Here is a 25,927-nt window from a genome sequence, read left to right as displayed (position 1 = left end):
TCAGAAAGGCCCAAGGTCACATCCGCAGTGATTGCTCAGCTGGCCTTGAATCCTGCACTGTGTGGGACAGCGGGGTTGAAACCTTCCCGGACTCAGGCAGGTCCCTGCGAGTGGAGGGGGCGGCCGAGAGGCGCCAGACTTGCCAGCTGCCGCGGGATGCCACGTGAGGGGCGGGGACCCTGCGGGGAAGTGATTAAAAGCAGAGCCGAGCCGCAGGGGGCCGCTACGGGGAGGGTCTCCTTGGGGCCGCCTTGCCCCGCCCCAGTCCGGCCGTGGTGTGGGGTTCGAACCACTGCTCCTCAGACCTGAGTGTACGGGGCATGAGCGGGGCTTGGGGGGCCGGAGGGCCTCGGTGCCAGGCGGCGCTCGCGGTCCTGGCCTCTCTGTGCCGGGCCCGGCCGCCCCCTCTCGGGCTGGACGTGGAGACTTGTCGGAGCTTCGAGCTGCAGCCCCCGGAGCAGAGTCCGAGCGCGGCTGACTCAGGTACCAGGAGACCCAGAGCCCCTTCCATTCCTAGATTTCACCCTGGTGGCCTTGCCTCCCCAAGGCACCGGCCCAAGAACCCCAGAACCTCAGAAGTCTAGCTTGGGGTACCAGACTGGGCCAGTCGGATGGCTCACCGCCCGCAGGAAGAGATCCGAAGGGGACCCGGGAGGAGAACCCCTTTTCCCCTCACTAATGCAAGAGCTCCGAGATGCGGCACCCATGCGACCTCAGTTTCCCTTGTGTCTCTAGGCTCACCCTAGGGCCGATCGGCCAGAGCCGTGGAGAGGGAGACATCCTGGCTGCGGAGGAAAACCTGAGTCCCCCAGGGGTTCCAAAGTCCAGGGCCCTTCAGTGACTGGGTGAAGGCGGGTCGAGCCCCTAGGCTTGGGGAAAACTTGCGTCTGCAGCTGGCACGCGGTCTTTGTGTCCAGGTCTTTCAGCAGCCAGTGGCTGTCTGCGTCTCGCCTGGGGGTTGGGGGCGGGGTGTCGTACCCCCCCCCGGCACCCCTATAACTCGCTCCCTCGGTCTCTCTGACTCACTCGGACTCCGGGCGGGTGCGCAACTGAGCCGGTGCCTCTCGCCGACTTTGCCAGGCGGGAACCTCCTGCCCAGGAGGTGCGGACCCTGTGCTGGACGCAGTCCCGGCAGCCGCCGAGTCTAGGGGGCAGCCTGAGCCAAGTCGAGCTCACCCACCGGAGCCGGTGAGTCCCGACCACAAGCCCTTTGGGGAGGGTCCCGCGTGCAGCCGCGACGTCTCGCGGGAGTCGCGACAACAGGGGTGGCGTGTCGCGCCCTGGCGGCGGGAGCCGCGGGAGTGTCCGCGGCGTGGCAGCCGACCGGCCCGGGTATGTACCTGCTGCACCAGTCTTTGCCGCCAAGCAGCTGGCCGGCTGCAGCGGGATCCTTTGTCCCGCAGTTAGGAGGGTCCAGGACAGAGCGAGTAAGGGTCGTGTACCTCTCTGAGGGAAGGGCCCGGGGCCCCGCGAGGCCCGGGGTGAATGCGGTGTGGGGGTGGGGAATCCTGCAGAGACTGAGCGCTGGAGTTCCTTGGAGCTCCGCAGACTCACTGAACCTTGTCCCCGACCGAGACCCGGACTGGGACCCTAGTGGCTCTGGGCCTAGGCTTCAGTGGGAGGTAGCTTCGTGGTTCCACATGGCTGGAAAGAGGAGAGGGGGAATGCTAGAGGCAGGAATATGGTCCCCACTCGTCTCTCCAGGGACAAGTGGCCAGGGACCATAGGAGAGGTTCTGGACGCAGATGCAGGCTGGATAAGCTCCCCAGCGACCTCAGACTCTAGAGTACTGCTTCCATTAGAGGTTAAAGGTCCAAGATAGATGTAGACTCTAGGTTTGGAATAGAGCCTTCGAGGGAGGGGTAGAGAGGCCAGGGAAGACTGTGTGTACCCTCTAGGAGGCTGCATCCAGCCTTGTGTGAGTGGAGCCCACCTCACATCTGTGTGAGTCATTAGGGGCGCTGCTTTTCTCTCTGGCCTTCTCTGGCACTATTTAATCAATGAGTTGATGACTGCAGCAGAAGAGACTAAGACACTAGACTTAAGGAACTTTGGCGAGTAGGACCGTGATTAAAGTTGGCTCTCCCTTTTTGGTATTCTCAGAATACATCAGATTGCTATTAGACACCGTTTCTCTGGCGTCATCTCCTTCTACAGCCCCCCCCCCCCAGCTCCATACACTTCCAAGACAGAAATTTCCTCTTGTCAGTCGCTTCCTATCTCCCTCCTTTCCCTTAGCTCCCTCCCATCTTTTCCTCAGACGCTACATCTGCAGTGGAGTCTTCCCTCTGGGCTTGATACCTCAGAGAATGGAGGGCCAGAACACATCCACAGAGTTCTGCACTACTACCTGTCCACCGCAGAGATGCTGGGGGGTGGGAGGGGTGTTGTTGTGTGTACCTATTGGGGGAGATGCTGGTATTGACGCTGGGGGCAGGGCAGGGTTATTGTGTGCACATGTTGGGGGAGACACTGGTATTCTGACTCCCAAAAGATTCCCTGAGGTGAATGAAGAAGCCTGGGCAAGAGGCAGGGCACCAGATGAATCAGTAACCTACCCTAACATGAATTTGAGTTGTACAAACTGCCCTGGCCCCAAGGAGCCTTAACTTGGTTAATGTATCCGTCACAAGTCCTAAGAAATCCTGAGACCAAGATAGGACAAGAGATGCAGGCAGACAGGGAGCTAGATCACTCCAGGAGAAAGTGGCTCAGCTGGCTCCAGGGCCTCGGGGATTTAGGTGAGCACCAGGTCTACAGAGACATAGTGTTCAGGCCAGGGCAGCAGACCTTCCAGCTCCCAGCCTGCACTTTGTCCTCCACCTAGGATCCCATCCTCCGACCAAAGCAATGCTGGATCTTTCATCTGAGGTTTTATGGGAAAAATGCAAGTGGGCAGAGTATGCTGGGCTCCCTTTCCCATCTTACCCTTTCCCCTGCCTTCTGCCAGCTCTGGTGTCTCTAGCTCCCGGGGTTCCCTGAGCTTCACCAGTTGAGACTCAGAGTTCACTCTGCCATTTGCACAGACCTTCCCATTGGGCAGGGAATGGGCAAGGAATTGCATCAGAAATCTTGATGAATCAGACTCTGACTTGGAAAGATCTATGCTGAAACTTCTCAGCTAAAAGCAAATTCCCCACTTTCTCTAAAAGCCCTAAGGATCAACGGTCTGCTTTCTTTCTCAATGTACTGCCTATATGCCCATACACTCGAATAGTCACCAGCAGGCCTATCCTCTGGTCATTTTCCTTGTGGAGGTGAATGAACTTTATACATAGCCCAGTTGCAGAGGGCAAAGTGTGCAGCAGAAATCTAAGAGTGTTCTAGACTATGCAGGAACCTGAAAGCTGGCCTAAGCTGCCTGGTGCTGCAGGCTGGCAGCCAGGAGCGGTTGTTCCCAGCCTACCTATGGCCCTAGTTGGATGTTCCCTTTACCAATAACTCTGGAGATGTTCTGTGATCCACCTACCTTTGAAGTTAGCTTTTGCAGCCCAGAGAATGTTTTTTTTTTCCTGTGTGTGCTGGCAAATGAAATGCACATTTCTCTAAAAGAGTCCCATTTTTTTCATCTGAAGAACCAGACATTCCCTGGCTTCTTCTAGACAGGAGAAAGAAATACTATATTTTACATTTGTGGAAGAAGCACACCACCCTAAACAACTGCTGGGATGGTTTTCCAATCCTCGTATGCTTCATACTTTAACCTTTTCTCTCTTGATGTTTTGAGACAGGATCCAGCTATATTGCCCAGGTTGGCCTCAAATTAGTGACAGTCCTCCTATATCAGCATCCTGATACAGCGCCACCATACTTAGAATGCACATGGAGTGTCTTAAAGTCCAAATCTAACAGTTGTAGAGCCCTTGCCTTCTAGATGTCTCCAGAAGTTCTGTTCTCCTCTCATTGTGACAGGGTCAAGTGGGGCTGGTAGTTCTAGTGTGCCTCATCCCTTCAAGCTCCGTGCAAAAGCTGCATTTTCTATTCTTACTTACTGCTCGAACATGACTTCTTGGCTCACTGAACTGGGGAGGGGAGGGGAGGGGGTTGAGATATGAGGCTGTAAATGATTAGGACTGACCCTGGGCCTTGAGATCAGACCAAGCTCGTTTAGGGTTGTCTTGAGTTGGGTTTAGCATGGTAAGAAGACCCAACTGAGCTCATCATCACCCCCGCAGGTTGAATTTAGGAAGAGGAACCTCTAATATGAGCTCTTAGGCAATGTGGTCAGAGCTGAGGCAGTTAGGCATCCAGTCCAGACCCTGCAGGCTGAAATTACACCTCATCCCTCAACTCTCTGGGGCACTGAACTCCTTCCCCACGACATCCACACAGATCTCTGCTCTCACTAGTTGCACATATAAATTGGGGCAGAGAATAGAAAGGGGAGACTATCTGACTGTTCCTCCCCTCCAGCACACCAACTTCTAGTTCTCCATTCAAGGGGACCATGGATAGAAAGGTATTGTGACCATCTGCAATAATAATAATAACAATAATAACTGAATTAGCGCCAAATCTCTTCTCACCACAGCATTCTACATTAGCCTCCAATTTATCTCTGAATCCTCTAATGACGGTGGAAGCAGGCGCCCAGTCATAAACCTTGGTGCGGCCATAATTAGCCCAGCATTGTCTCTCCTCATCACGGTTTTTTCAGGAGCATTAATTCTTTCTCTGTTTGGACTCTGCTAATTATCCCCATCGGTAGCTCGGCCCAGCTCTCTAAAGGAGAAAAGGAAGCAATGGCCCCCTGCTCCTCCTCCCCCGACTCTGAATTTAATTACACTCACTTCTCCTAATAAATTTACAAGCCATGGCAGGGCTTATTATTAATGGACCATGTCTGTTAGCCCCAGTAAGGACCAGCCACTGTTTTCTCAATACGCCACAAACACACACACACACACACACACACACACACACACACACACACACACACTCCGCGGGGATATCACTGGATGGGACTTTTCAGGAGCCACTGGCTATTTGTCTGGTAGTTCATGGTAACCTGAAGACATGCACTTCTCAGAGAAGAAAAATCAGAGTGGAGGCTAGTTACAGTCCAAGACTGCAGGGATATGTCCAGGTTTAAAAGATCAGACCAAAGAGCAGAGAACACCGTCACCTTCTCCAGGTTCCAGGTAAGAAATGCCTCCCTGGCTTCGCTGTGCAGCTTAGAGTCTGCAGCGCTTCAGACCCACCTCTGATCCCCGGGGAGGCCTGGTTCAAGAGCCTGGGCTTCAGTATCTGAAAGCCCTACATTCAAATCCCTGCTCTTCTGCTTAACACACTGCATCCCTCGAGCAAGTGACTAGTTATCACCTCTATACTTTGTTTATCTGTGAGAAGTGAATATGAATTTCTTCAGGAGGCTGTAAAGATTAAATGAGATGCTATAAAACACACAATGCCTGCTGCATAGAAATGAACAGTAACGACTAGCATTAATATTAATATGAATGGCTCTGCTTGGAGTCTCTTCCCTCCCTGGTCTAGATGCTGCTCCTCCCATGTTATTGGACTTCTGTATCCCTTCTTCTCTGGTTTCTGAGCTGTGCTTTTCCTATGTCTCTATAAGGATGTGAAGAAAAGCACAGCTGAGCACCTGTATTTCTGAGGGGCCAGCAACAACTCCACTCCCTGGGCCAGGCTTCTCTGGTCCTGGGGTGAGCGGGGAACGGGTCCTTTCTCTGCTATTCCTCTCTCCAGTTTGCCTTTTCAATTACAATCTGTTAGCAAGAATGCCCGTGATGGTTAAAAATGGACTTTCCTGACGCGGGAACACATTAGAAAAACGGGAACAATAGCAGGCGACAGGAGTTGCTGATGAATCCTAACACTATGGATGCAGGGAAGAGGAGGGGGCACCTGGTGTGTCTTTAGAGAATGAGGTGTCACCAGGAAAAATAAACAGGCTCTGGGATGCTAATTAATGTCTTAGCATCTCTGCATGAGGAAGGAGGCCATGAACCATCACCTTACCAGATAATCTCACTTAAGGTGACCAAGCAGGCCCTACCCTAATGACTTCGAGGGGGTCTTAACTTTTTAGGAGGGAAGAGGGGCCTGAGGCCACTCTTCCACCCTGCCCCCTGATCTAGGGTCTCCATTCTCTGCTCCAGAGGCCTAGCTGTATGTAGCAAACGATTATACTTAACCAAAAAAAGAAATAAGAAAAAAGGAAAACCAAGTCCTGGGGGACAATAGCAGCTTATGTTTGGGGGACATTCTCTGCATATTAGGGCTGTGCTTATTAGATTTTCATAATGATCTGGTGAGGCAGGAATAACCATTAGAAAGCAATGTGGGCAGGTAGTCGTGGCCAAGTGGTTAAGGCGATGGCCTTGAAAGCAATGTGGATAGCAATGCACTTTTCAGTCATCTGCACTGGTGCTCCCCACCACACACACACCCTCCTCAGATACCTGCCCTGTTTTGGAGTACCTTGTGAAGTCCAGGTCCCCAGCTAGGGTTAAAGCCACATGCCTTGTTCCAGACAATATTCTTGGGATTATGTCTCCAAAGCATAGATAGATCTCACTGGTTTTGCCCTCCCAGGGAGTGGCTAGATGGTCTCAGATGCCTGAAAGCAGGTGCCAAGGCTTGGATTTGCAGTGTCTGCTCAAAAGACTACAAATCTGAGCTTGTTTCCTAAAGTTGGCCTGTTGGGAGGGGGTGCGACCTTCCAGAGAAGAGGCCTAGTGGGAAGTCTTATAGCAGACTCTTACAGAGATATCAGGACCCCAGCCCCTTCCCCCTTCTCTTCCTCTCTCTTGCTTCTTGGTCACGATACAAGAGCTTGTTTTACCACACCCATCCATGATGATGCACAGCATGGGCCAAACAATGAGACTGATAGATCATAGACTAAAGCCTCTCAAACTGTGAGCAGAAATGGTCCTTTTCTTGTCATAAGTTGGTTATCTCAGGTGTTTGTTATGACAGAGAACTGACTAACACACTAGGGGATGAAGGCTGGCTGAGTTCAAGTCCTCTCCAATTACCGACTCCTCTTGTCTGATTCTTCTTTCTTTCTTCCTTCCTTTCTTCCTTTCCTTCCTTCCTTCCTCCCTCCCTCCTTCCCCATTTTTCTTTTTCATTTTTCGAGACAGGATTTCCCTGTGTATTCCTAGCTGTCCTAGAACTTACTATGTAGACCAAGCTGGCCTTGAACTCACAAAGACCTGCCTGCCTCTGCCTCCTGAGTGCTGGGATCAAAGGCGTGTGCCACCACCGTCTGGCCTGTTCTTGCTTTCTTACTTAACACCGTAAGTCTCCTGTGTGGATGAAGTCTTTCAGTGTTCAGAACCTAATTCTTCTTGTATTACCTGCTTATGAGAGGCCAGCGTCCAGGCTCTTCTAGTCCTGGGAGAAGATTCTCCAGGCATGGGGTGGCTCTCCTGTTCTTTCATAGCCAGTATTGAGTGCTGGGGACTGATTCCCAATAATCCATATCCACTGTCTTCTCTAAGCAGAGAGCCAAGGGAACAGCAGCTGGAGGTCACATGGAGGAGCAATTGAAATAGCAACTACACGAAGGGAAAAAAAATCCCTTGGTCCCTCCCCCACCTTTCTTTCATTTATGAGTATACTTTTTTTTTGTCAAGCTGAACATTTAAATGCACTCTGTGCTCTCTGGATTCCCTCCTCACCTCCTCCCTTCTCATTAAAATTCTAATTATTACCAGAGCAAGTAAAATGTATGATCAAAGGGAAGCATGGCCCTAGAAATACCTTTTGTTTTAAAGTGAATCACTGCAGGAATGGACCCAGAGCAGCTGTAACAAAGAACAGATGTGAAGTGTCCAGAGATGCCCAGACACTTAGAATAAGGACGTACATATCTACAATAGCTTTCCAGATGCACCCAGAAGGATAAGGGCTTGGAAGAACAGCCTCTGAGCCATTTAGATCATAAATGTACAACAGGAAAAACTTAAGTACTTCCAGCGTATGTGTACTTGTCTCCAAGTTATATACATGCTCTACCAAAGTGATATTGCTGAGCCATATGGGCAAGGCTGGAGAGGCCCACCTTACTGACTGTATGGCCTGGGCAGTCTATTAATTCTCTGGGTCTTACTAGACGCAAAGGGAGACAATAATTTTACCTGTTTCATTAGAAAGGATCACATGATTGGATATATAAAACCACTTTAATATTAAACATAATGATGTTGGATAAATTGACTAAATCCAGTAGTAAAATAACTATTACTGTCAATCCATATATAACTTTTTGACTACTTATATGACATGATAAATATTATAATTCTTTGGAATTTTTTTCTATGGGGAACATGCATGTCTCATTGGAGACTTGGTAGTCTCAGAGCAGTGGCTCTCAACATTCCTAATGCCGTGACCCTTTAATACAGTTCCTCATGTTGTGCTGACCCCCAGCCATAAAATTATTTTTTCTTGCTACTTAATAACTGCAATTTTGCTACCGTTGTGAATCTTAGTGTAAATATTTGTGTTTTCTGATGGTCTTAGGTGACCCTGAGAAAGGGTTATTTGACCCCAAAGGGGTCATTACCCACTAGTTGAGAACTGCGGCTCCAGGGGACGGCTAGTGATAGCTCTTGTCCAGAGAAGGGCTCTGAAGTGCCTGTGCCGGGCTGAGTGGGGTCAGAGGTGGGGGGAAATGGCAGATGATCTCCTCTTCACCACTTTTCATGGAGGCACCTGACTGCCGATCCTGACAAGGACTGAACAGGGAGCTAGAAGGCAGTGGTGGCCCCCTGAGAGCATGGCTAAAGTTCTTACCTCCTCAGGATGTAGGGTAGCTTTCCTTCAGTACTGGATACAGTGCGAGAACCTGGAGGGACCTAGACATTTTGCCAAGTCTAACTCAGCATCTGGCAGCCTGGCATAATTGAACTTAATTGAGAAAGAATTGTAATTCATTCATGTATGCCTGCTTATATGCTGGTTCATGAATGAAAACCCACTATACAGGAATCTATAGGAGGAGTCTAGAGTTTAATCTGGGACAAACAAGACATAGAAATGGAAAAGAATAGGATAGTGGACACTTGGGCCCTGACCCAAGTTCTATGTCTGATTTAACCTGTAGCCTCTTGTAAGTCCCTCTTTGGGGCTACTGTTGCCATCTATAAAAGGACAGCCTTGCCTTGGTACTTGTTGACTAACTGCATACCATAAGTCCTAAGATTTGTAAGGCAGTTAGCAGCTGGTCCAGAGGTCTGCAGGGACTAGCCAGATGAAAGACAGCAGAGGGTTGAGCTGATGGGACTCGACCATGCATAGAGAGTCACCAATGTCACCAATCTGCCCAGGGCCAGTTAGCAAGTCATTGGCCTCTTCCAGAAAAAAAATGTCAGACATCTGGGGTAGTGACAGTGATGGAATTTCATTGCTTCTCACACAGTATTAGCCAAACCAGGCTCCTCTACTTGTTCATCCACGAGTGATCACGTGACAGCCCTGCCAGGCATACCTCTGGCTCAGAGCCTTCTGACTTCTGCCTAGGACTCAAAGATTCATCTTCACATGTGGGGAGAGGAGGTGGGGTAGGAGTCTGCATATCGCTCCACACATGAGGAGGCATTCTGCACAGCTCTCTTGAGATGATTGGCACCACCGCCTCTGGGCGGGAACAGGTTAGGGCTTTGAGTGCCTGCTTCAAACCCAGTTTGCCACACTTTTCACAAATACTGGGTTCACAACAAAGCTTCCAACGAACCGCAGAATGGAAGAAGACAGTGATGGGAGTCATTTGTATTTTGTACTTAACTTTGACCTATATAGACCCTGGCAATCAGATTCCATCTTACTACAAGTGCCCAGTTAGCCTACAGAATGCAGAAAACTCTAGGAAAAGAGACGCTAACACACCTGCCCTTAAGGAAATGGGCCTGGGCTCCTCTCCCTGGGAGAGAGCTGGGTGTTTATTGAATTCCTGCTTTGTTCCAGGATCAAACAAGGATACATACTGGACAAAGAAAGGAGCATAAGTTAGCCAGCATCTGCCCCCTACCTCATAGACTTTATATGGATTGTGTGCACAATTCACCATTGGGAACTGAAGATAGAGTTCAGTGAGAGATTACTTGTATAACAAGGGCAAGGCTCTGGACTTCATCCCCAGTACAAAATAAAATGCGTAAAAAAGAAAAACAAGACACTTACAAGTCTGGCCACAGTAACTACTCTAATAGAAATTCAAACAGCATACAAATATGAACGCTTCAGGAATTTGCACATTTGCTTAGATTCCCATTTAAATCACTGTCCCCTCCCTGGGCACAAGCCAGGAGCAGTAGGGCAAGCAGCCAGTGCTCCCCAAGCTGGTAAAAGGTGGGGGCAGGGTGATGCTGAAGTAATCAGACTGTGGCGAACAGCAGGCTGCAGCTAGTTGACAAAATGGACCATCAGTGGTCGAGCCTCAAACCATCTCCTCTTCCCATGACTTGGCAGCTTTGCTCATAACCGTTCTTCTCTCTTCTTCCGTCTGTGTCCGTTCTGTGTGCGCCTTCTTCCAACGCCTCGCCTGCTCACCCCCACCTCTGTCTGTCTCTGTCCTACCCTGCCTGCCTCATGCTGAGGGCAGGAACCTCTGTCAGCCTCCTCGCCGTGGTAGTTATTGTGTGTGGCGTGGCCCTGGTGGCAGTTTTTCTCTTTCTCTTTTGGAAGCTGTGCTGGATGCCCAGGAGGAACAAGGAGGCCTCCAGCCCTTCTTCTGCTAACCCTGCTTCAGAGACCCTCCATAGTCCCAGCTCCAGAGACAACATGGCAGATAAGCTGAAGGACCCCAGTGCCCTGGGCTTCCTGGAGGCGGCTGTGAAGATCAGCCACACTTCTCCAGACATCCCAGCCGAGGTGCAGATGTCGGTCAAAGAGCATATCATGCGTCACACGAGGCTGCAGCGACAGACCACAGAACCAGCGTCGTCCACCAGGTGAAGAGTTCACCCCTCACTTCCTAACCCCCATGCACCCACACTTTCCGGTACAGTGCATCAAAGAGATTCCAGCCGCTGAGAATCGGGGTCCAGAAATAGAAGCATGTTTCCTTTGAGCACCAAAGCAGATGGTGCGATCCACGGTGGCAATCAACAGGGGAGGTGGCGTCAGGGTAGGTGTGGTGACAGGGAAGCCTTCAAGGTGAGAGGCTGTGCACGTGGTAAGCATGAGGTTGCGAATGTGAGGACACAGAACACTAGACTAGAGGCTGGACCGAGAGTTTTGAGGAAAGGAAAGACTTCAGACAGGGGAATAGTGTAGGCAAAGGCCCAGAGACATCCAAGTTCATGGTGCACTGAGAGCTAGGTTGGGGAAGCCTAGCAGTTTCAGACTGTCATGCATTGGAGGTAAAGCAGTAGCTACAGACTGCATTGGAGGTAAAGCAAGAGAGTCCAGGATTTTTAAGAACAAGGGTTTCTTTAAAATCCTTCTGAGTTCCCCACATGGCAGCAGTTGCATAACCTGGCATCATCTAATTCAAAAGCCTACAGGCAACAAACACGATGACTGCCTGCTTACTCTAAATCCAGAAACGTCTCTAAAAGATGTGGATAGCCACTGCGTTTACTCAAATTTTGAGAATTGGGTTGATTCCTGGCTCCCTGCAATGTTCCTTCAGTCTCAGAGACACCAATCCAAGGGAAAGAGACATGGTCTTCAGACCAGAAGCCAGGCATGAAGATGCTAAGGTCCCCCAGACCAAATTTGCCATATAGCCTTGAGCATACAGCCCACTTTAAGTCTCATTTTCCTAAACTATAAAATAGGGCAAATGATTCTGCTAAGATCGTTGTGAGGAACCAATGAAAGAACCCATGCGATAATGCTGAGAGCTAACACATGTTGCTAATCACACGCCTGGCCCTGTTCTAAGCACTTTTCAGGCATCTATTTTACTCTCACACAACTCTACACAATTGTTACTTTTGTTATCTTTATTTTTGTAGTGCAGAGAATTTACTAACTTGCCCAAAGTAGCAGGACCAATGTTAACCTGTAACCTATCTCTAAAGACTGTGCCTTTAACTATCTGGCTGTCTGCTGGATGCTAAATCTTAAATAAGTGATCATGATGATTGCAACAGTGGTGATGATGATTATAAAGATGCAGGCAGCGGGAAGGATAGTCCTCCTCATACAGAGGTCCATGCTCTAGTGGAGAAAGTAGCCATGCCTACCAGGAAAGAAACCTAGAAAGCAGATGTCAGAAAAGAAGGAATGATGACTAAAATAATGGCTAACACTTATTGAGCTTGCTGTACAACGGGCGCCATTCCAACTACTTTACATATATTAAGACACACAATGCTCCCAACCACTTTGTGCATAAACTGTATGAAGAGGAAAAGTGGGGTCAATGAAAGGGAAGGAAGGAGGGCCCACAAGAGGGAGGATAAGCTACCAGGGTCATTCCCAGGCCCTGACACACTTTTTTTTTTTGCTTCCTGTCCTCTACCAGGCACACGTCCTTCAAGCGCCACCTGCCACGGCAGATGCACGTCTCCAGTGTAGACTACGGCAATGAGCTGCCACCAGCGGCTGAGCAGCCCACCAGCATTGGCCGCATCAAGCCTGAGCTCTACAAGCAGAAGTCAGTGGACGGGGATGATGCCAAGACTGAGGCTGCCAAGAGCTGTGGGAAGATCAACTTCAGCCTCCGCTATGACTATGAGAGTGAGACCCTGATTGTGCGCATCCTGAAGGCCTTTGACCTCCCTGCCAAGGACTTTTGTGGAAGTTCTGACCCTTATGTCAAGATCTACCTCCTGCCTGACCGCAAGTGCAAGTTGCAGACCAGGGTCCACCGCAAGACCCTGAACCCCACTTTTGATGAGAACTTCCACTTCCCCGTGCCCTATGAGGAGCTGGCTGACCGTAAGCTGCATCTCAGTGTCTTTGATTTTGATCGCTTCTCCCGCCATGACATGATCGGGGAGGTCATCCTGGACAATCTCTTTGAGGCCTCTGACCTGTCCCGGGAGACCTCCATTTGGAAGGACATCCAGTACGCCACCAGTGTGAGTACAGCCCTGTTCCCTTGGCTGCCTGGGCATTGGCAGATCTCTGTCCCTCTGGAGATACATAGGAAACTATGGAAACTTCCTAGTGGCCCAGTTCATTGTGGGGAAGTCCTTGAACTCTGCCTAGATGGGGGAAGGAAGGAAGGAAGGAAGGAAGGAAGGAAGGAAGGAAGGAAGGAAGGAAGGAAAGGAGGAAAGGAATTTATGTCTTTTGATTTTGATTGTGTGGTATGGATGTTTCTGTCTGTTTGTTAAACCTTAAGTTTGTTATCTATAAAATCATGTTATATAGTCTTTTAAACTGAAGGTAAGTCCATACTAAACTAATCAGTACCTACCTGTGTGGATGTCAGCAGGGGCATTTAACCAAACTCTAATTGACCTGCAGTGCTGGCTACTGGAGTGTCTCCCTGGATGTTTATTGAATTGTACCTTAGCAGAGGTGAGCACACATATACAAACCCTACCTTTGGACAGTCCGAACGTAACATCATTATGTGGAAGAGGTTCTGGGGAAAGCAGGCCCACATTGGTTGATAAAGAATATGATATGTTCAGAGAGAAAGCTGATGGACTCTACTTTTGCCTCAGGAAGGAACTCTAGGGTATTCTAGTTTCATTGTTGGGCATAACAATGTCCCAGTGCTGTCCCCAACTCTATTTTCTTGAAATGTGCCATTCCCAGGAATAGCATGAGCAGCCAGCCTGGCTAGTCTACAAACTCGGGCTGGGGCGGGGACAGCAAAACAGCAGCAGCACACCAGAGCAGGCCCAGGAGCTTTGTAGCATAAATCACTCTGCAGTTCACATCTGGCGCATCTCTTCCCTGTGTGCTTCTTCAGCGGGGCTTCCTTAGGGCGGCTGCACCGGCAAAGGGCAGCTCAGGTCTCCTAGTGAGGCTGTGGTCCCGAGGTGGGAAGCTCTGCTAGCCAGGGACTGTGTCTTACTCTGTCCTCCTAGGAGCCCCCTTTGCCCCTGAACAGAGCCCCCACCTTCCTGTCTGGTACAGAAGAGCAAGCCTCGTCCTGGAACAGGCAGTCTATGCTATGCAAGCACATCCCTAGCCTGTATGTAACTTTCCATTTCCTGGAAGGTAGCTGTCCCCCACCCTGGTCCCACTGCAGCTTCCTCTGCCCAGAATAGAAGGTGGGTCCTCCTTAGTCAGTGCGAGTGGAGCCTTCCTGCATCTCTGTTTCCTAAGAGGACTATGAAGGGCCCGGGCGAGTGTGGGACTGGGGTAGAAGGCAACCTTTTTGACTTAAAATCTAACCAAAGAGACTGGTGGTTTATACTCAGCAGCGGCAGGCCAGAAAATACTGTTTACTAAAAGAGAAAGACAGTAGGGAAGATCTCCAAATGAAAGGAATTGAACTCCACGGGGGAGGATGGATACATAGAAATAACCCAGCAGGCCAAAACCAGTGGGCATGTTCTAGGTGAGGAGTAGAGGGAGGCCAGCCCAGGCATTCCCAACTCTGCAGAGCTGGGCGCCACGCTCACACTTGGACTTGCCTGCAGTCTCTCTGAGCCGGGCTTCCGGTGAGTACCATGGAGATCCTGCAGCCCAAAGTCTCAGCAACCATCATGGGCCTGGAGAACGGGCTCAAACCCCACAGACAAGAACTCAGGCAAGGAGAACTGCTGGAAACAGGCTGGTGTTTTTTACCTGTGTCATGATGTTGGCTGTGAAAATTTAATTATTTGGGGACCAGGGAGACCCAAGTCACCGTCATAGGGAATGACTGAGCACTCGGAGTATATAAAATCTAGTAGTCCGTGCAGTGTGTGTGTGGTGGGGGAAGGCGGGGGAGGGCAGGTGAGAGCGCAGCTAACAACCAGGTCTTGTTTCTCCCCTGGGCTTGATTTTGTCCTCAGAGCTGTACTTCACACCAGAGCTTGGAATGACAGTTGTCCTGCTTGCCCCAGCCTGATTGGTCTCTCAATAACCCCAACAGCCCTGCGTTGGTTTACAGGGACTCTGTCTTACTTTGCTTTCCATTGCTGGGATAAAATACTGACCAAAAGCAACTGGGGGAGATAAGGGTTTATTTCAGCTTACAGTTTACAGTCCCTGGTCAAGGGAAGCCAGGCAGGAACCTGGAGGCAGGAGCTGAAACAAAGGCCGTGGAGGATGCTGCTTACTGACTTGCTCTCCATGGTTTGTTCATTTATACAACCCAGAACCACTCGCCCAGGGGCGGCACAGCCAACAGTGGGCTGGACTCTCCCACATCCACCATCAATCAGGAAAATGCCCCACAGACACACCTCCAGGCCATCTGATGGAGACAGTTTCTTAAATGCCCCACAGATACACCTCCAGGCCATCTGATGGAGACAGTTTCTTAACTGAGGCTTCTTCATGACTAGTTTATGTCATATTGACAAGAACTAACCACCACAGACAGTTACACAGCTCTGTCTACTACCTCTCTGCCAGTCCAAACCACCTTCCAACACCTCCCTGGAGCCCTCCACCACGTGATCTTCTGGTGTAGCAGCAGTCGCCCCGCCCATGTATTTCTGTGTCCCCAAGGTACATCTCCCATCCTATTCTGTATTGGAAAGTCTCCCAGTGGAGGATTCAGGAGCAACTATGTCTACAGTTGACTTTCTGCTGGTGTAAATTGGATTAACCTAGGGAGGTTTTCTGGAGGAGAAGTTCCTGTCATTTTTTTTTATAGTAGGCACAACCAAACTTGGGAAGGGACATCCTGTGCACTCACTCAGAGTTCAGGTACAGAGCTTGTTCTGGTGAGACTAACTAGCAAGACAGTCTGAACTGGAACAGAGAGCCAGTGACTCACAAATTGAGTGGAAAGAGAGGCACCATGAGGATTAGAAGGATGCTCCGTGACCATGCTCTGCCATGAATGCTACCCCAGCAGCTTCTCGAATGCATCAGGAATCACATTCAAGTCCTAGCACATGGAACCAGGTGGGTCCACTGGCCCAGGGCTCAAGTTAGTTTGAAGTAGTAAAGCCTGATGATTGTCTACACTGAGCTTGAGGCTAGTGAGAGGAAGCTTAACATCTGGATAGTCTATGTTGATTGCAAACTGAAGTCCCAGGGCACCCTGGCCTCCAGCTATATACAGCACTGGACTGTGGGAGGGTGAGAAGCAGACAGATAGGATATTCTAGGGCAGTTGTAGCCCTCAAGTCTTCCAGTGGTTTCCAGGCCTAGCCTTGGAAAAGAAAGCAAGGGAATTCGTGGCATCTATTCCAGTCAGAGGCCCTCACTCCTACTGCATGAAGAAGGCTCCTGCCAGTTTCCTGGGCAATCCTAGGGGGTTGCCTCTGTCTCTCCAACCAGAGCGCCATTGACTAAACTCATCCAACTCTTCCCCCCCTCCCCTCTCCTACCCTAGTCTCATTATTTCTATATAAAGCTGTAGATTTATCATTATAATAGAGCCACTGTCACTGGGTTTGCTAACATCTCTGTCGTCTTGTAGTTATTGTTACAGAGGCCTCAGAGCCCAGTGCATGCAACTATCTGTGTCAGTCACTGTCCCTGCTGTAATTGGAGTCATAAATATGTTGTGCTGGGTAGTCCTGACGTCTTCCTGATTTCCTATATCACTACCAGGTGTGTGTGTGTGTGTGTGTGAGAGAGAGAGAGAGAGAGAGAGAGAGAGAGAGAGAAGAGAGAGAGAGAGAGAGAGAGAGAGAGAGAGAGAGAGAGAGAGAGAGAGAGAGAGAGAGAGGATTGGAGGGTGGAAAGCATGTCTTGGGTGGTAGAAATCCCCCCAGCACAGTAAGGAGTGGGGTCACGCAGCAAGAGCTTCCTCCTTCTTGGGTGCCAAACAAACTTGTGTTGCAATCTAGCTTCTGAGACCTTGGGCATATTTAGGCTGAGACCTTGGGCAATTTCACCATCAACAGACTAAGGGCAATTTGTCTTTTCTGTTCTATAATGGTAGCATAATTCCTGGGCAACACTGGCCCAGAGCAGCCTGCTTGAACCCTGTTCTTCTGTGCCTTTCCTACTGGCTCAGCCTGTGAGCCACTTTTCTCCCATTCCAAGGCCTTATTGTCCACTTTAGTGCAGGTCACCTGTCAGTCTCGTTGTTAGGTAGTTAGACATTATTAGAGCACACCCCCCCACACACACTTATCCAAGACAAACATATTCTAAGGCTCCCCTATGGATGTCCCTAGTACCAATCTCTCTATGCACTGTGATAAAGTTAAATTTATAAATTATGCACAGTAACAGATTGATAACAGATAATTATAAAACAGAACAATAATAACAATATACCACAATAAAATAGTATCACTATTTTTGTGTATTAGGTCATTATTAAGTAAAATTAGGGTTGCTTAGTAGACTCAAGGCCCATTGTAATACCCTGATCTAGTCCATAACCAAGACAATTACTAAGGGACTAATGGTTGGGTGATGTATGCAATGCGGATACACTAGACAAAGGGATAAGCAAGGCAGAGATAGATGTTGTAGTGTTTTGTAGTGCTACTTAGAAAGGCATTCAGTTTAAGACATGAATTGTTTATTTCTGGAATTTCCTATTTAATATTTTAGGTTTGTGGTTGACTGTGAGTAACTGAAACCACAGAAAGGGACATCACAGATAAACAAGGAGTATTGTATCCTTGTTATTTCTTGCCTTAGCCCTGTGTTTGTGTGTGATCTTAAAAAAATGACTTGCCCTCTGAACACAGTTCAAGAAAGTTGGCCAAAGTTCTGAGATTTTTTTCAGCTTCTCAGTCTCTCCCATAGAAAGATTCCTGGATTTCATGGACATAGAGATGTGTGCACCTGCATGGTCTCCATAGACAAAGCCTAGAACCTGGGGTAACCAGACATTGGGTCTACTTTCCAGACATGCCTCCTTCTCCTTTAATTTTCATCAAATCACCCTGAGAAGAAGCCTCCCAAGGGCTGGCCGGCCAACAGCTGACTCTCTCATTCAGAATGCCCATCTTGGACCCCAGGTTCCCAGGTTCAACCTGACTGGAGTCATAAGAGAGAAGTCCCAGGAGTCTGCATCCAGCAGGAGGTCTTCCTGCTCCCTCCTGAAGCAGACCTGGCCATCAAAGGGACAAGCATAGTGGCCTAAATTAAAAGGAAAAGGAAAGAGAGGTGGTAGGCGAGGCTAGAAGAAAGGGTGGGAGGAGGAGGAGCTAAGAACAAGAACAGAGCTTTGGGGAACACCACAGGAACCAGGTCATTGTAGGGATGGAAGATATGGCTAATTTCTGGACAACTTTGTTGCTATGTACTTGGCTGATTTTGTTCTTTGAGATGGGTTCACATTGTGGAACCATGACTGACCTGGAACTCACTGTGTGACATAGGCTGACCTTGAATTTGTGGGCCATCCTCCTACTTCTGTTTCCCAAGTGTTGGGATTACAGGTATGTTCTATCATGTCTGACATCTGAACATGTTTGGAAAGAAGCAATATCTGTTGGCAGATTGGATGTTAGAGCCTAAAATGTAGGGGAGAGAGAAGAATTGAGATTTTCAGCCTGAACAATCCAGGATGAACCTCACCATTCACTGAGTGGAGAAATCCTAGAATAGGAAGGATGATCAGAGCGCAGGCTTAGACACACCGTAGTTGAGACATTTTTTGGACATTTATGTGGAGATGTTAGTGGGGAGTTGGATATAAGGTCTTGCATTCTGGAGTAAGGCCATGGTTGAAGAAATAAATATAGGAGACAGTGTGTACACAGAACTAAAGTCTTGAGGTTGCTTGAGATCCCAGTAGAGATAGGTCCAGATCGAGAAGAAGACCCAAGTCTCGGCCCTGGGAATGATATGGGAACTATGAAGAAACACCAGTCAAGAGTCTAAGAAGCTAGCAGTAGAGGCATGGGAGCAAGGCTGGAGAGCTACAGTGATTTGGAAAACAAGGAAGTCCTTCCAGAAGAAAAGAGAGGCTCCACTGTGTCAGCCACTATAACCAATGGAGAGGAAGGTAGACTGAGACTTTTGATCATGTTGCCCAGCATCATGGAGAGCACCACAAACCAGGACAAAGGCCATCTTGACGGAGCCTGATTAGGGAAGGTCATGCTCTTGTAGGAAGCTATGCTATTGTAGGAGAGCTTCTTAAAGGGGATGGCCTTTGCTATAAGATAGAAAGACCCGGGAAGGTTGGTTTTGCAGTGTGCCCACAAGGCCATCCCACATATGAGAAAGACATGGGTGTAGTCAAGTCTAGTACTAAGCATCCCTGCATCGTTCAGCATCTCTCAGGCCAAGGAAATTCACTCCTCAGGACTCTGCAGCAAGGCAGAGTCTCTCTAGAATTCTGTCTTAAACCCCCAAGTGTCTGAATTCTTGAATGCAGGACTGATAGAGAAAGGGAGAGGTCGCCAGAGGAGGCCTTCAGGTCAAGTCGTGGGCACACTGAAACTCCAGAAGGTACAAAAGGGACAGAGTGACCCTACATGAGCCATGAAGACCTCTCCCTAAGGCAAATCCCACACCCAGAACATCCTGAATAATTCACAAGGCTGGTCAGCCCTGTCCTGTCCGCATTTTGAGCAGTCCCCAGGGAGAACTATCTGCAACCTTCCCAACAGTTACCTGAGTCAAAAGCCACGGGGCCACCAGGGGCTACAGGAGTCCCTTGTCTACTGGCAGCCCAGCGGGAGCTGCCAGCTGTCTGATTGCCTTAGCTGGATGCTCCTTTACCCCACTTCTCCCTCTGGCTTAGCCCCATTTTCCTCATTAGTCACTGGATGTACTGATCTCTACAGGCACCCTCTCTGTGGGCAGTGGGCCAGTGGGCAGAGGTGTCCACCCTCATTGGATTCTTTCTATCCTGGCTAGGCAGACCCTCCATATTGGGAGTATTTATTACATACCTCACAGTGTCCAGGCCTTGTCTTTCCCGAGACTGCCTGCGGGACCAAGATTCCTTAAGTAAAGCACTAGTGACAATGTACCAAAGGCCCAGAGAGGGGGAGAGAGAGAGGTGTTGACAAGGACTACATCCCATACTCAGTCTCCCCTAGGATCCTGATGGGAGAGCAGGAGGTGAGTCACATAAGCTTCTCCTTCTGCAGAGGTAATGTGTGTGCACCAACGATTCCACACCCTTCACCTGGGCCGCTTGGGACCAGCAGCCTTTCTTGGGGACCTGGGGTTAGAGGTTTCCTATGTGGTGCTATAAAACAAAGCTAATTGATCCAGACAGGGCTGTGACCTGGCCTTAAGTGTAGTTGCTCAATAGCCACTCTCCTGGCCGGGGTGTTCTTTCCAAACTTGTCCTTTTGCAATAGGCCCTCTCTTGTAGCTTTAGAGGAAATAGCCTCACGACCGCCCGAGGCCAGAACAGCAGACAGTTCCACTCTTCCTGTGACAAGTCCCTTAGCATCCACAAGCCCTGCTGCCTGCTGCAGAGCCCAGCTCCCACTGACCACAGCACAAGCCAAGTTTACCCACCCCCCTGCTCTTGCATCTTGCTATGGCATAGAGCTGACTGGGTAAGCCCATGCTGCCCTGGACCCAGCCCTGTGTGCCCCTCATTAGTATGCTGTGCCTCTCAGTGGTATAGATAGCTAATCTTTGCCTTACACAAGAACGAACGGAAAATCATTAGGCAACTAGCTCCTGCAACAAGCCCAAATTCTGCTCCTCCATCACAGGCAGCCTTTCTACACCACCCGTCTACCTTACTGAAAGAACATATGTACTTGTCTGCTTCACCTATCACCTGATAACATGCAGTGACGTTTTTCCCTGGAGGGCTATTGTTAGGCCCTCTGGACACTGTCACAACTTTAAACTCCAGGATTTATTTGTGGGGAAGGGACTGTCTTGTGTACCCTAGATCAGCAGCGATTCAGAGAGACCAGGGCCTCAGGGCCTTGAGGCAAAAGAGTGACCAGAATAGCAACAGACTTGAAGTATTGGGACCGTGTGGAGGCAGACTTCTTATTTTCTCCTGAATCACAGTGTTCTGACTTGGTCTTGGAAAATGTCAAGGCTGGAACAGTTCTCAAAGATGATGTAGCCCAACTTGTGCCTGCCGCAGGCAAGTAAGTTAAGGCCATGAGAGTCACACAACCTGCCCGGGTGACTGCATAAGCTAATGGGCAGGAGACGTCCCAGACTGTGTCCTCTCTCCCACCTGCCTGACTGTAGGTCCTCAGAGGGAATCCTCATCCCCTGCTTGCTTTTCTAACACCCCACTTTGGTCTCGAGGCCCTCATCCTCTTCCTGCCTATGCAGTGAGCTCCCAAAGGGCACAGAACAAGGCAATATCAACAAGTAAAACAAGATGGAAAGAGAAGCCATTCATCAATGTACCTTGATGCTGAGCCATCAAACCCCAACTCAAAACATCCCCTTGTGCATAATAAATATTCATACCTTTAAGGAGAAGGTGGCACATGAGCTGTAGGGTCTAGGCCAGGCTGACTCAGTTGCTTGCATATTTTTACGGTGTTTAAATGTCAACAACAATATAGAAAAATGTGCTATATACAGCAGCCAACCCCTACACAACCCCTAAGTCCCCCAAACACCATGCCCATCTATGTCATTAATTTTCCTCTCATGTCTGAGTTAACATCTACTTATTGTTCATGAATGTTTCATTTCTTCCCTTCTGGACAAAGGAAGGTCTTGAGGGTCTCTCCAGGGTCACACCAACACAGGATGGAAAGATTTCCATGGAGTTCCCTTGGGATGAGGACCAGTTGTTGGGACTGGAAGACCAGACATAATGTTAAGGCCTTCAGCCTTCGGTCAACACAGACTAGCTTTTCCCTTAGTTTTCATGGCCTGAAAGGTACTAGCTTACCTCAGAAGACTTTCATATCTGTCATTTTAGAGGTCTGTTCCACTGATATTCTGAACTTGACATAGCCTGGACATTACCAGTAGGTGACTTTGGGAGTGGTTTCTAAGAGCTATTGTATATTATCAACTCAAAGCATTTGGGTGGTAGGTGTAGAGTGAGCTTGGAGAGAGCAAGAAGACAAAATCAGAAGACCAACATGTGTAGAATCATGACTGATGGTTTATCGATGACCACTGGGGCTCCTCAGCCTTCTGTGTGTGAGATGCTAAATGTCAGGGATTACATTATGTATAATCCCCAACACCTGCAGAATAGGCACCAGTATTATCTCTCAGTTTCCATGTACGGTGACTTGGGCAGCCCACTCAGGGTTACAGGGTGAGTGGTAGGAGGCATCCTGGGTGAGTTGACCTTCCTTTGATCTGCATCTCTGCAGCTGACTGGGAGAGGCCTCTGCCTGGGATGGCAGCCTACACGTTCACTGTCCCCTCTGGTTCCCATTGTCTGACTCTTCTGAAATGTCATCATTTTCTCTGTCTCTGAATACTCTCCCTTCAGTGACCCAGTAAGGGTATACAAGCCCAACTCCACATACCATGCCACGCAATATGAGTGGCAGCATCACCCGGAGGGGTGCAGTGGTATCACCGGGAGGGGTGCAGTGATAGGGACAGTGACCCTGTCACTGTATAACAGCCCAGCTCCACACACCCATGTCACACAAGATGAGTGGCAGTGTCACCCGGAGGGGTGCAGTGGTATCACCGGGAGGGGTGCAGGGATGCTGCAGTGACTGCCTGCCATGTCCCCTGTCCAGGATCTTCACATAGAGTGGCCCCTCCCACCACCATATCCTTCCCCACTTTTCCAGTTCCAGGCCTCAAGATAGAGTACGTAAACACACAAGACTCCTCTTTAAACTACCCAGATAACTGAGCTTTCTCTGGCTCTTCCCAGGCTTGATCCCATACTTACCTTCCCGTGTCCATCCAAAACCCAGGGACATGACATGAGCCTTATCCCTGCTCTCCCCATCTTCCCCAGGAGACCTCTGTGCTTTCAAGTGACATTTATTTTCTCTCCTTACCTAAGAATTGTTGTAGCTTGGGAGGCCATTTGCCTGCATATGGTGGGGAGAGGCCCTGTTGGGAAGATGTGTTCAATTGTACTGGAGACTGGAGGTGGGGGTAGCCACTCCCCACCTCAGCCCTCTCCCCCCAGTGCTACTGGTGGCTGGCTGGGAGTCAGTTAGCACTTCTTACCCCAACTGAACCTGAGCGGGTTAGGGAGAGACCTAATGAGGTCTTTCCTGGGAAGCAGATGGGCCATGAGGACATTGCAGATGAATGTGGAGGAAAGAGAGGGTGCCGATCCCCAGAAACAGGCAGAGAGTTACCAGGGAGAAGCCAGGGAGGGGCCTTTCTTTGGCATCCACGGCCTGGGGACTGTCAGGCCTTGTCAGTTGATGGCCTGTGCCTACTTTCTTTTGGTCATCCTAGCACGCAGAGTTCCTTTTTAGACCACCAGGTAACTCCAGGGCACTGGAGAAACCCTAGGAAGTGCTGGGGTCTACACCTGGGCAGTTGCAAAAACAGAACATGTACTGGTAGTCAGAATCAAAGAGAAACCTGAAAGGCGACCCTGGGTGGACCACGGTCACTGCTCCAGCCACTAGCTCCCTGGTAGGCTTCTTCAGGCCCTCTCTGTACCTTGTAAGGCCCTGTGTCTTCCTGGAATAATGGAGGTTGCCTGTGTGGAGAGAAGTTGGCTTTGCCCCACCTGCAGCAGACTGGCCCGGGCCCCCATCCTCCTGGAGCCTTTGGTTGACTCATCTGAGTGACACATGGGGCTCTTCCAGCTTCAGAGGAGGAAAACAGCTCTGTGGTGTGTCATGGCAATGTGAGACACAGTTCCCTTCTGGAGAAGTTGGGGACAGGGCTGGCTTTGTGACTTGAGGCATCTGATTGGAAATGCTGCCCCCGCATCAGCAGTAGTGGTCTCCAGCTGAGTCACTCCCCCGATACCCACTGAGGAGAGGCATTGGAAAACACCCTGCCCAGTCCACCCTGGATCAGCACATCTAGTCAGCTGCTGAGAGGTGACTGGCAATCAGAAGGGTGTAGGGAAGGACACAGAGCAGCCAGCATGGTGCCCAGAGGCCACTGTGGATGTGGGACAGGCTGTGTGAACATCCTGCAGGTGGGGGTTAGGGCTCTGGGTGACTTTTAAGGGGAAATATGAAGACAAAACTTTCTTCAAGTTTGTGGTGCTTTGGGGTAGGTTTGAGCTAGACCAGGGAAAGGCAGGCTGTGGATACTTTTCTCCTCTCTCTCTCTCTCTCTCTCTCTCTCTCTCTCTCTCTCTCTCTCTCTCTCTCTCTCTCTCTCTCTCTCTCTCTCTCTCCTCTCCCCTCCTCCCTCTCTCCCTCCCCCCTCTCCCTCTCTCTTTCCCTCCCCTTCTCCCTTTCCCTCTCCCTCTCCCTCTTACTCTCCTCCCTTCCCCTATCCAAGGCTGGGCAGGCACCCAGCTCTCTTCAGGGAAAGAGTGTACCCTAAGGAAAAGCATTCAAACCTGATTTGGAAGATTTTTTTAATCAGAGAAACTCTGGTAGAACTCTGCTTCTGTTTGCATGAAATAGGAAGGAGAGTTGCGCGCGCGCACACACACACACACACACACACACACACATCTGTATCACACTGGGGAAGCAATGAGAGAGTCTTCCTCCCAATCTAGCCCATTTCACTCTCTCCTCCCAGGGGACCCCAGCTACTCCAGAGAGGGGTGCTTTGGTTCTTGTAATGAAGTACATAGGGGACCTTGTATACTGGGAAGTGGGCATCTTATTAATAGCCAGGAGTGTGGTTATAAGCCTCATGCTGCATCCATTTCAAGTTATGTATCACAGGTGCTGTCAAAAAAAGGTAATGATTATTCCTCCCCATCTCAGCCCCTCCCCTGAGATGCTGATGAGGGAGGCCAAAGTCAGCCACACCTTAGTCTGGATTCTTGAGGTCTGGGAAGGATTTTGATGAGAGGGTAGAGTCAGTGGCAGACCTCCAGAACCTTTGATGAGTGATTTGGAGCCTTCTGTAGTGGACTCAAGCTGCCCATGTTTGTGTGGCCTCCAGCAAATAAGATCGTCTAGTCCCTCAGGAGTCAGATGTGGAAAAGTGACCACTGCCACAGGCCTAATCAGGGCAGGAGAAAACCCAGGTGAAGGAGAGGGCCTTCCCAGGTTATGACCACTTTCATTGCTCCTGACTTAACTATAACAATACCTAATATGTTTATAAAGAACTTCCCAAGTGTATTACCTCATTTCACCTTCTCAGTACAGGAAGAAATCCATTTTATAGATGAGAAAAACTGGGGGAAGTCCCCGGAGCCACAGAGCTATAAAACAACGGAGCAGAGAATCGAAATTGAGATCACTTTCTCATTTATGTATTTATTCATTCATAAAGTCTTCCTCAATAGCCCACTAAATAACTCAGATTGGCATGAAACTTGCACTCATCCTCCTGCCTCAGCCCCTCAAGTGCTATGACTGTGGGTCCAAGCCACCACACCTGGCTGAACCAGTTTAAGTTCTCTAATCTGCTTGTATCTTCCTTAGGCCCAAGGTGAATGGTGACACACTTATTTTAGATATTTTGGAAAGAATGACAGAAAGAAGAAAAGGAAAGAAGGAAAGAGAGGGAAAGAAGCAAGGAGGAAGGAGAAGGTAGACAGTATTTTCACAAACTCCCCTGTTGCTAAACAGACATGAATGCAATAGAGTCGGGACGATGTTTTAGCATGCCCTGAACCTGTGAGGCTGATATATCTGCTAGGTAAGGCCTAGAAGTGTCTAGAAGGAGGCTACAAGAATGTCTCTGCAGTTAAGGGCATTTACTGCCTCTCCAGAGAGCTGGAGTTTGGTTCCCAGCACCCATATGAGGCAGCCCACAGCTGCCTGTAACTACAGCTCAAGGGAATCTGATGCCCTCTCCTGGGCTCCATTGGCACCTGCTACACATGGTATATACACACACGCACATACATGTACATTCAGAAATGCTGGAGGGAAGGGAACGGTGTACTATGAAGAGCAGCAGATAGGAGGGGGCAGGTGTCAGGCTT

At 49.5% G+C, this 25,927-nt stretch overlaps 1 protein-coding gene across 7 annotated transcripts in view; it reads left to right on the top strand.

The window, feature by feature from the left end:
• Nucleotides 1-233: 233 nt before the first annotated feature.
• Syt6 (synaptotagmin 6) overlaps nt 234-25,927 on the top strand; it is a 57,644-nt gene continuing 31,950 nt past the window's right edge. Inside the window, exons 1-3 of one of the 7 annotated variants that reach the window (XM_005076542.3) lie at nt 234-483; nt 10,577-10,925; nt 12,449-13,007. In XM_005076542.3, the coding sequence (XP_005076599.1) occupies nt 321-483; nt 10,577-10,925; nt 12,449-13,007 (1,071 nt within the window). In that variant the 5' untranslated portion in view covers nt 234-320. The other 6 variants (XR_005879375.1, XR_001196858.2, XM_013118139.2 and 3 more) reach the window with 6 other exon arrangements.

The sequence above is a fragment of the Mesocricetus auratus genome, unplaced genomic scaffold (assembly GCF_017639785.1).
Source record: "Mesocricetus auratus isolate SY011 unplaced genomic scaffold, BCM_Maur_2.0 Super-Scaffold_100009, whole genome shotgun sequence".
Taxonomy (NCBI): Eukaryota; Metazoa; Chordata; class Mammalia; order Rodentia; family Cricetidae; genus Mesocricetus; species Mesocricetus auratus.
Note: the sequence above shows the minus strand (reverse complement) of the source record. Positions and strands in the feature narration are given on the sequence as shown.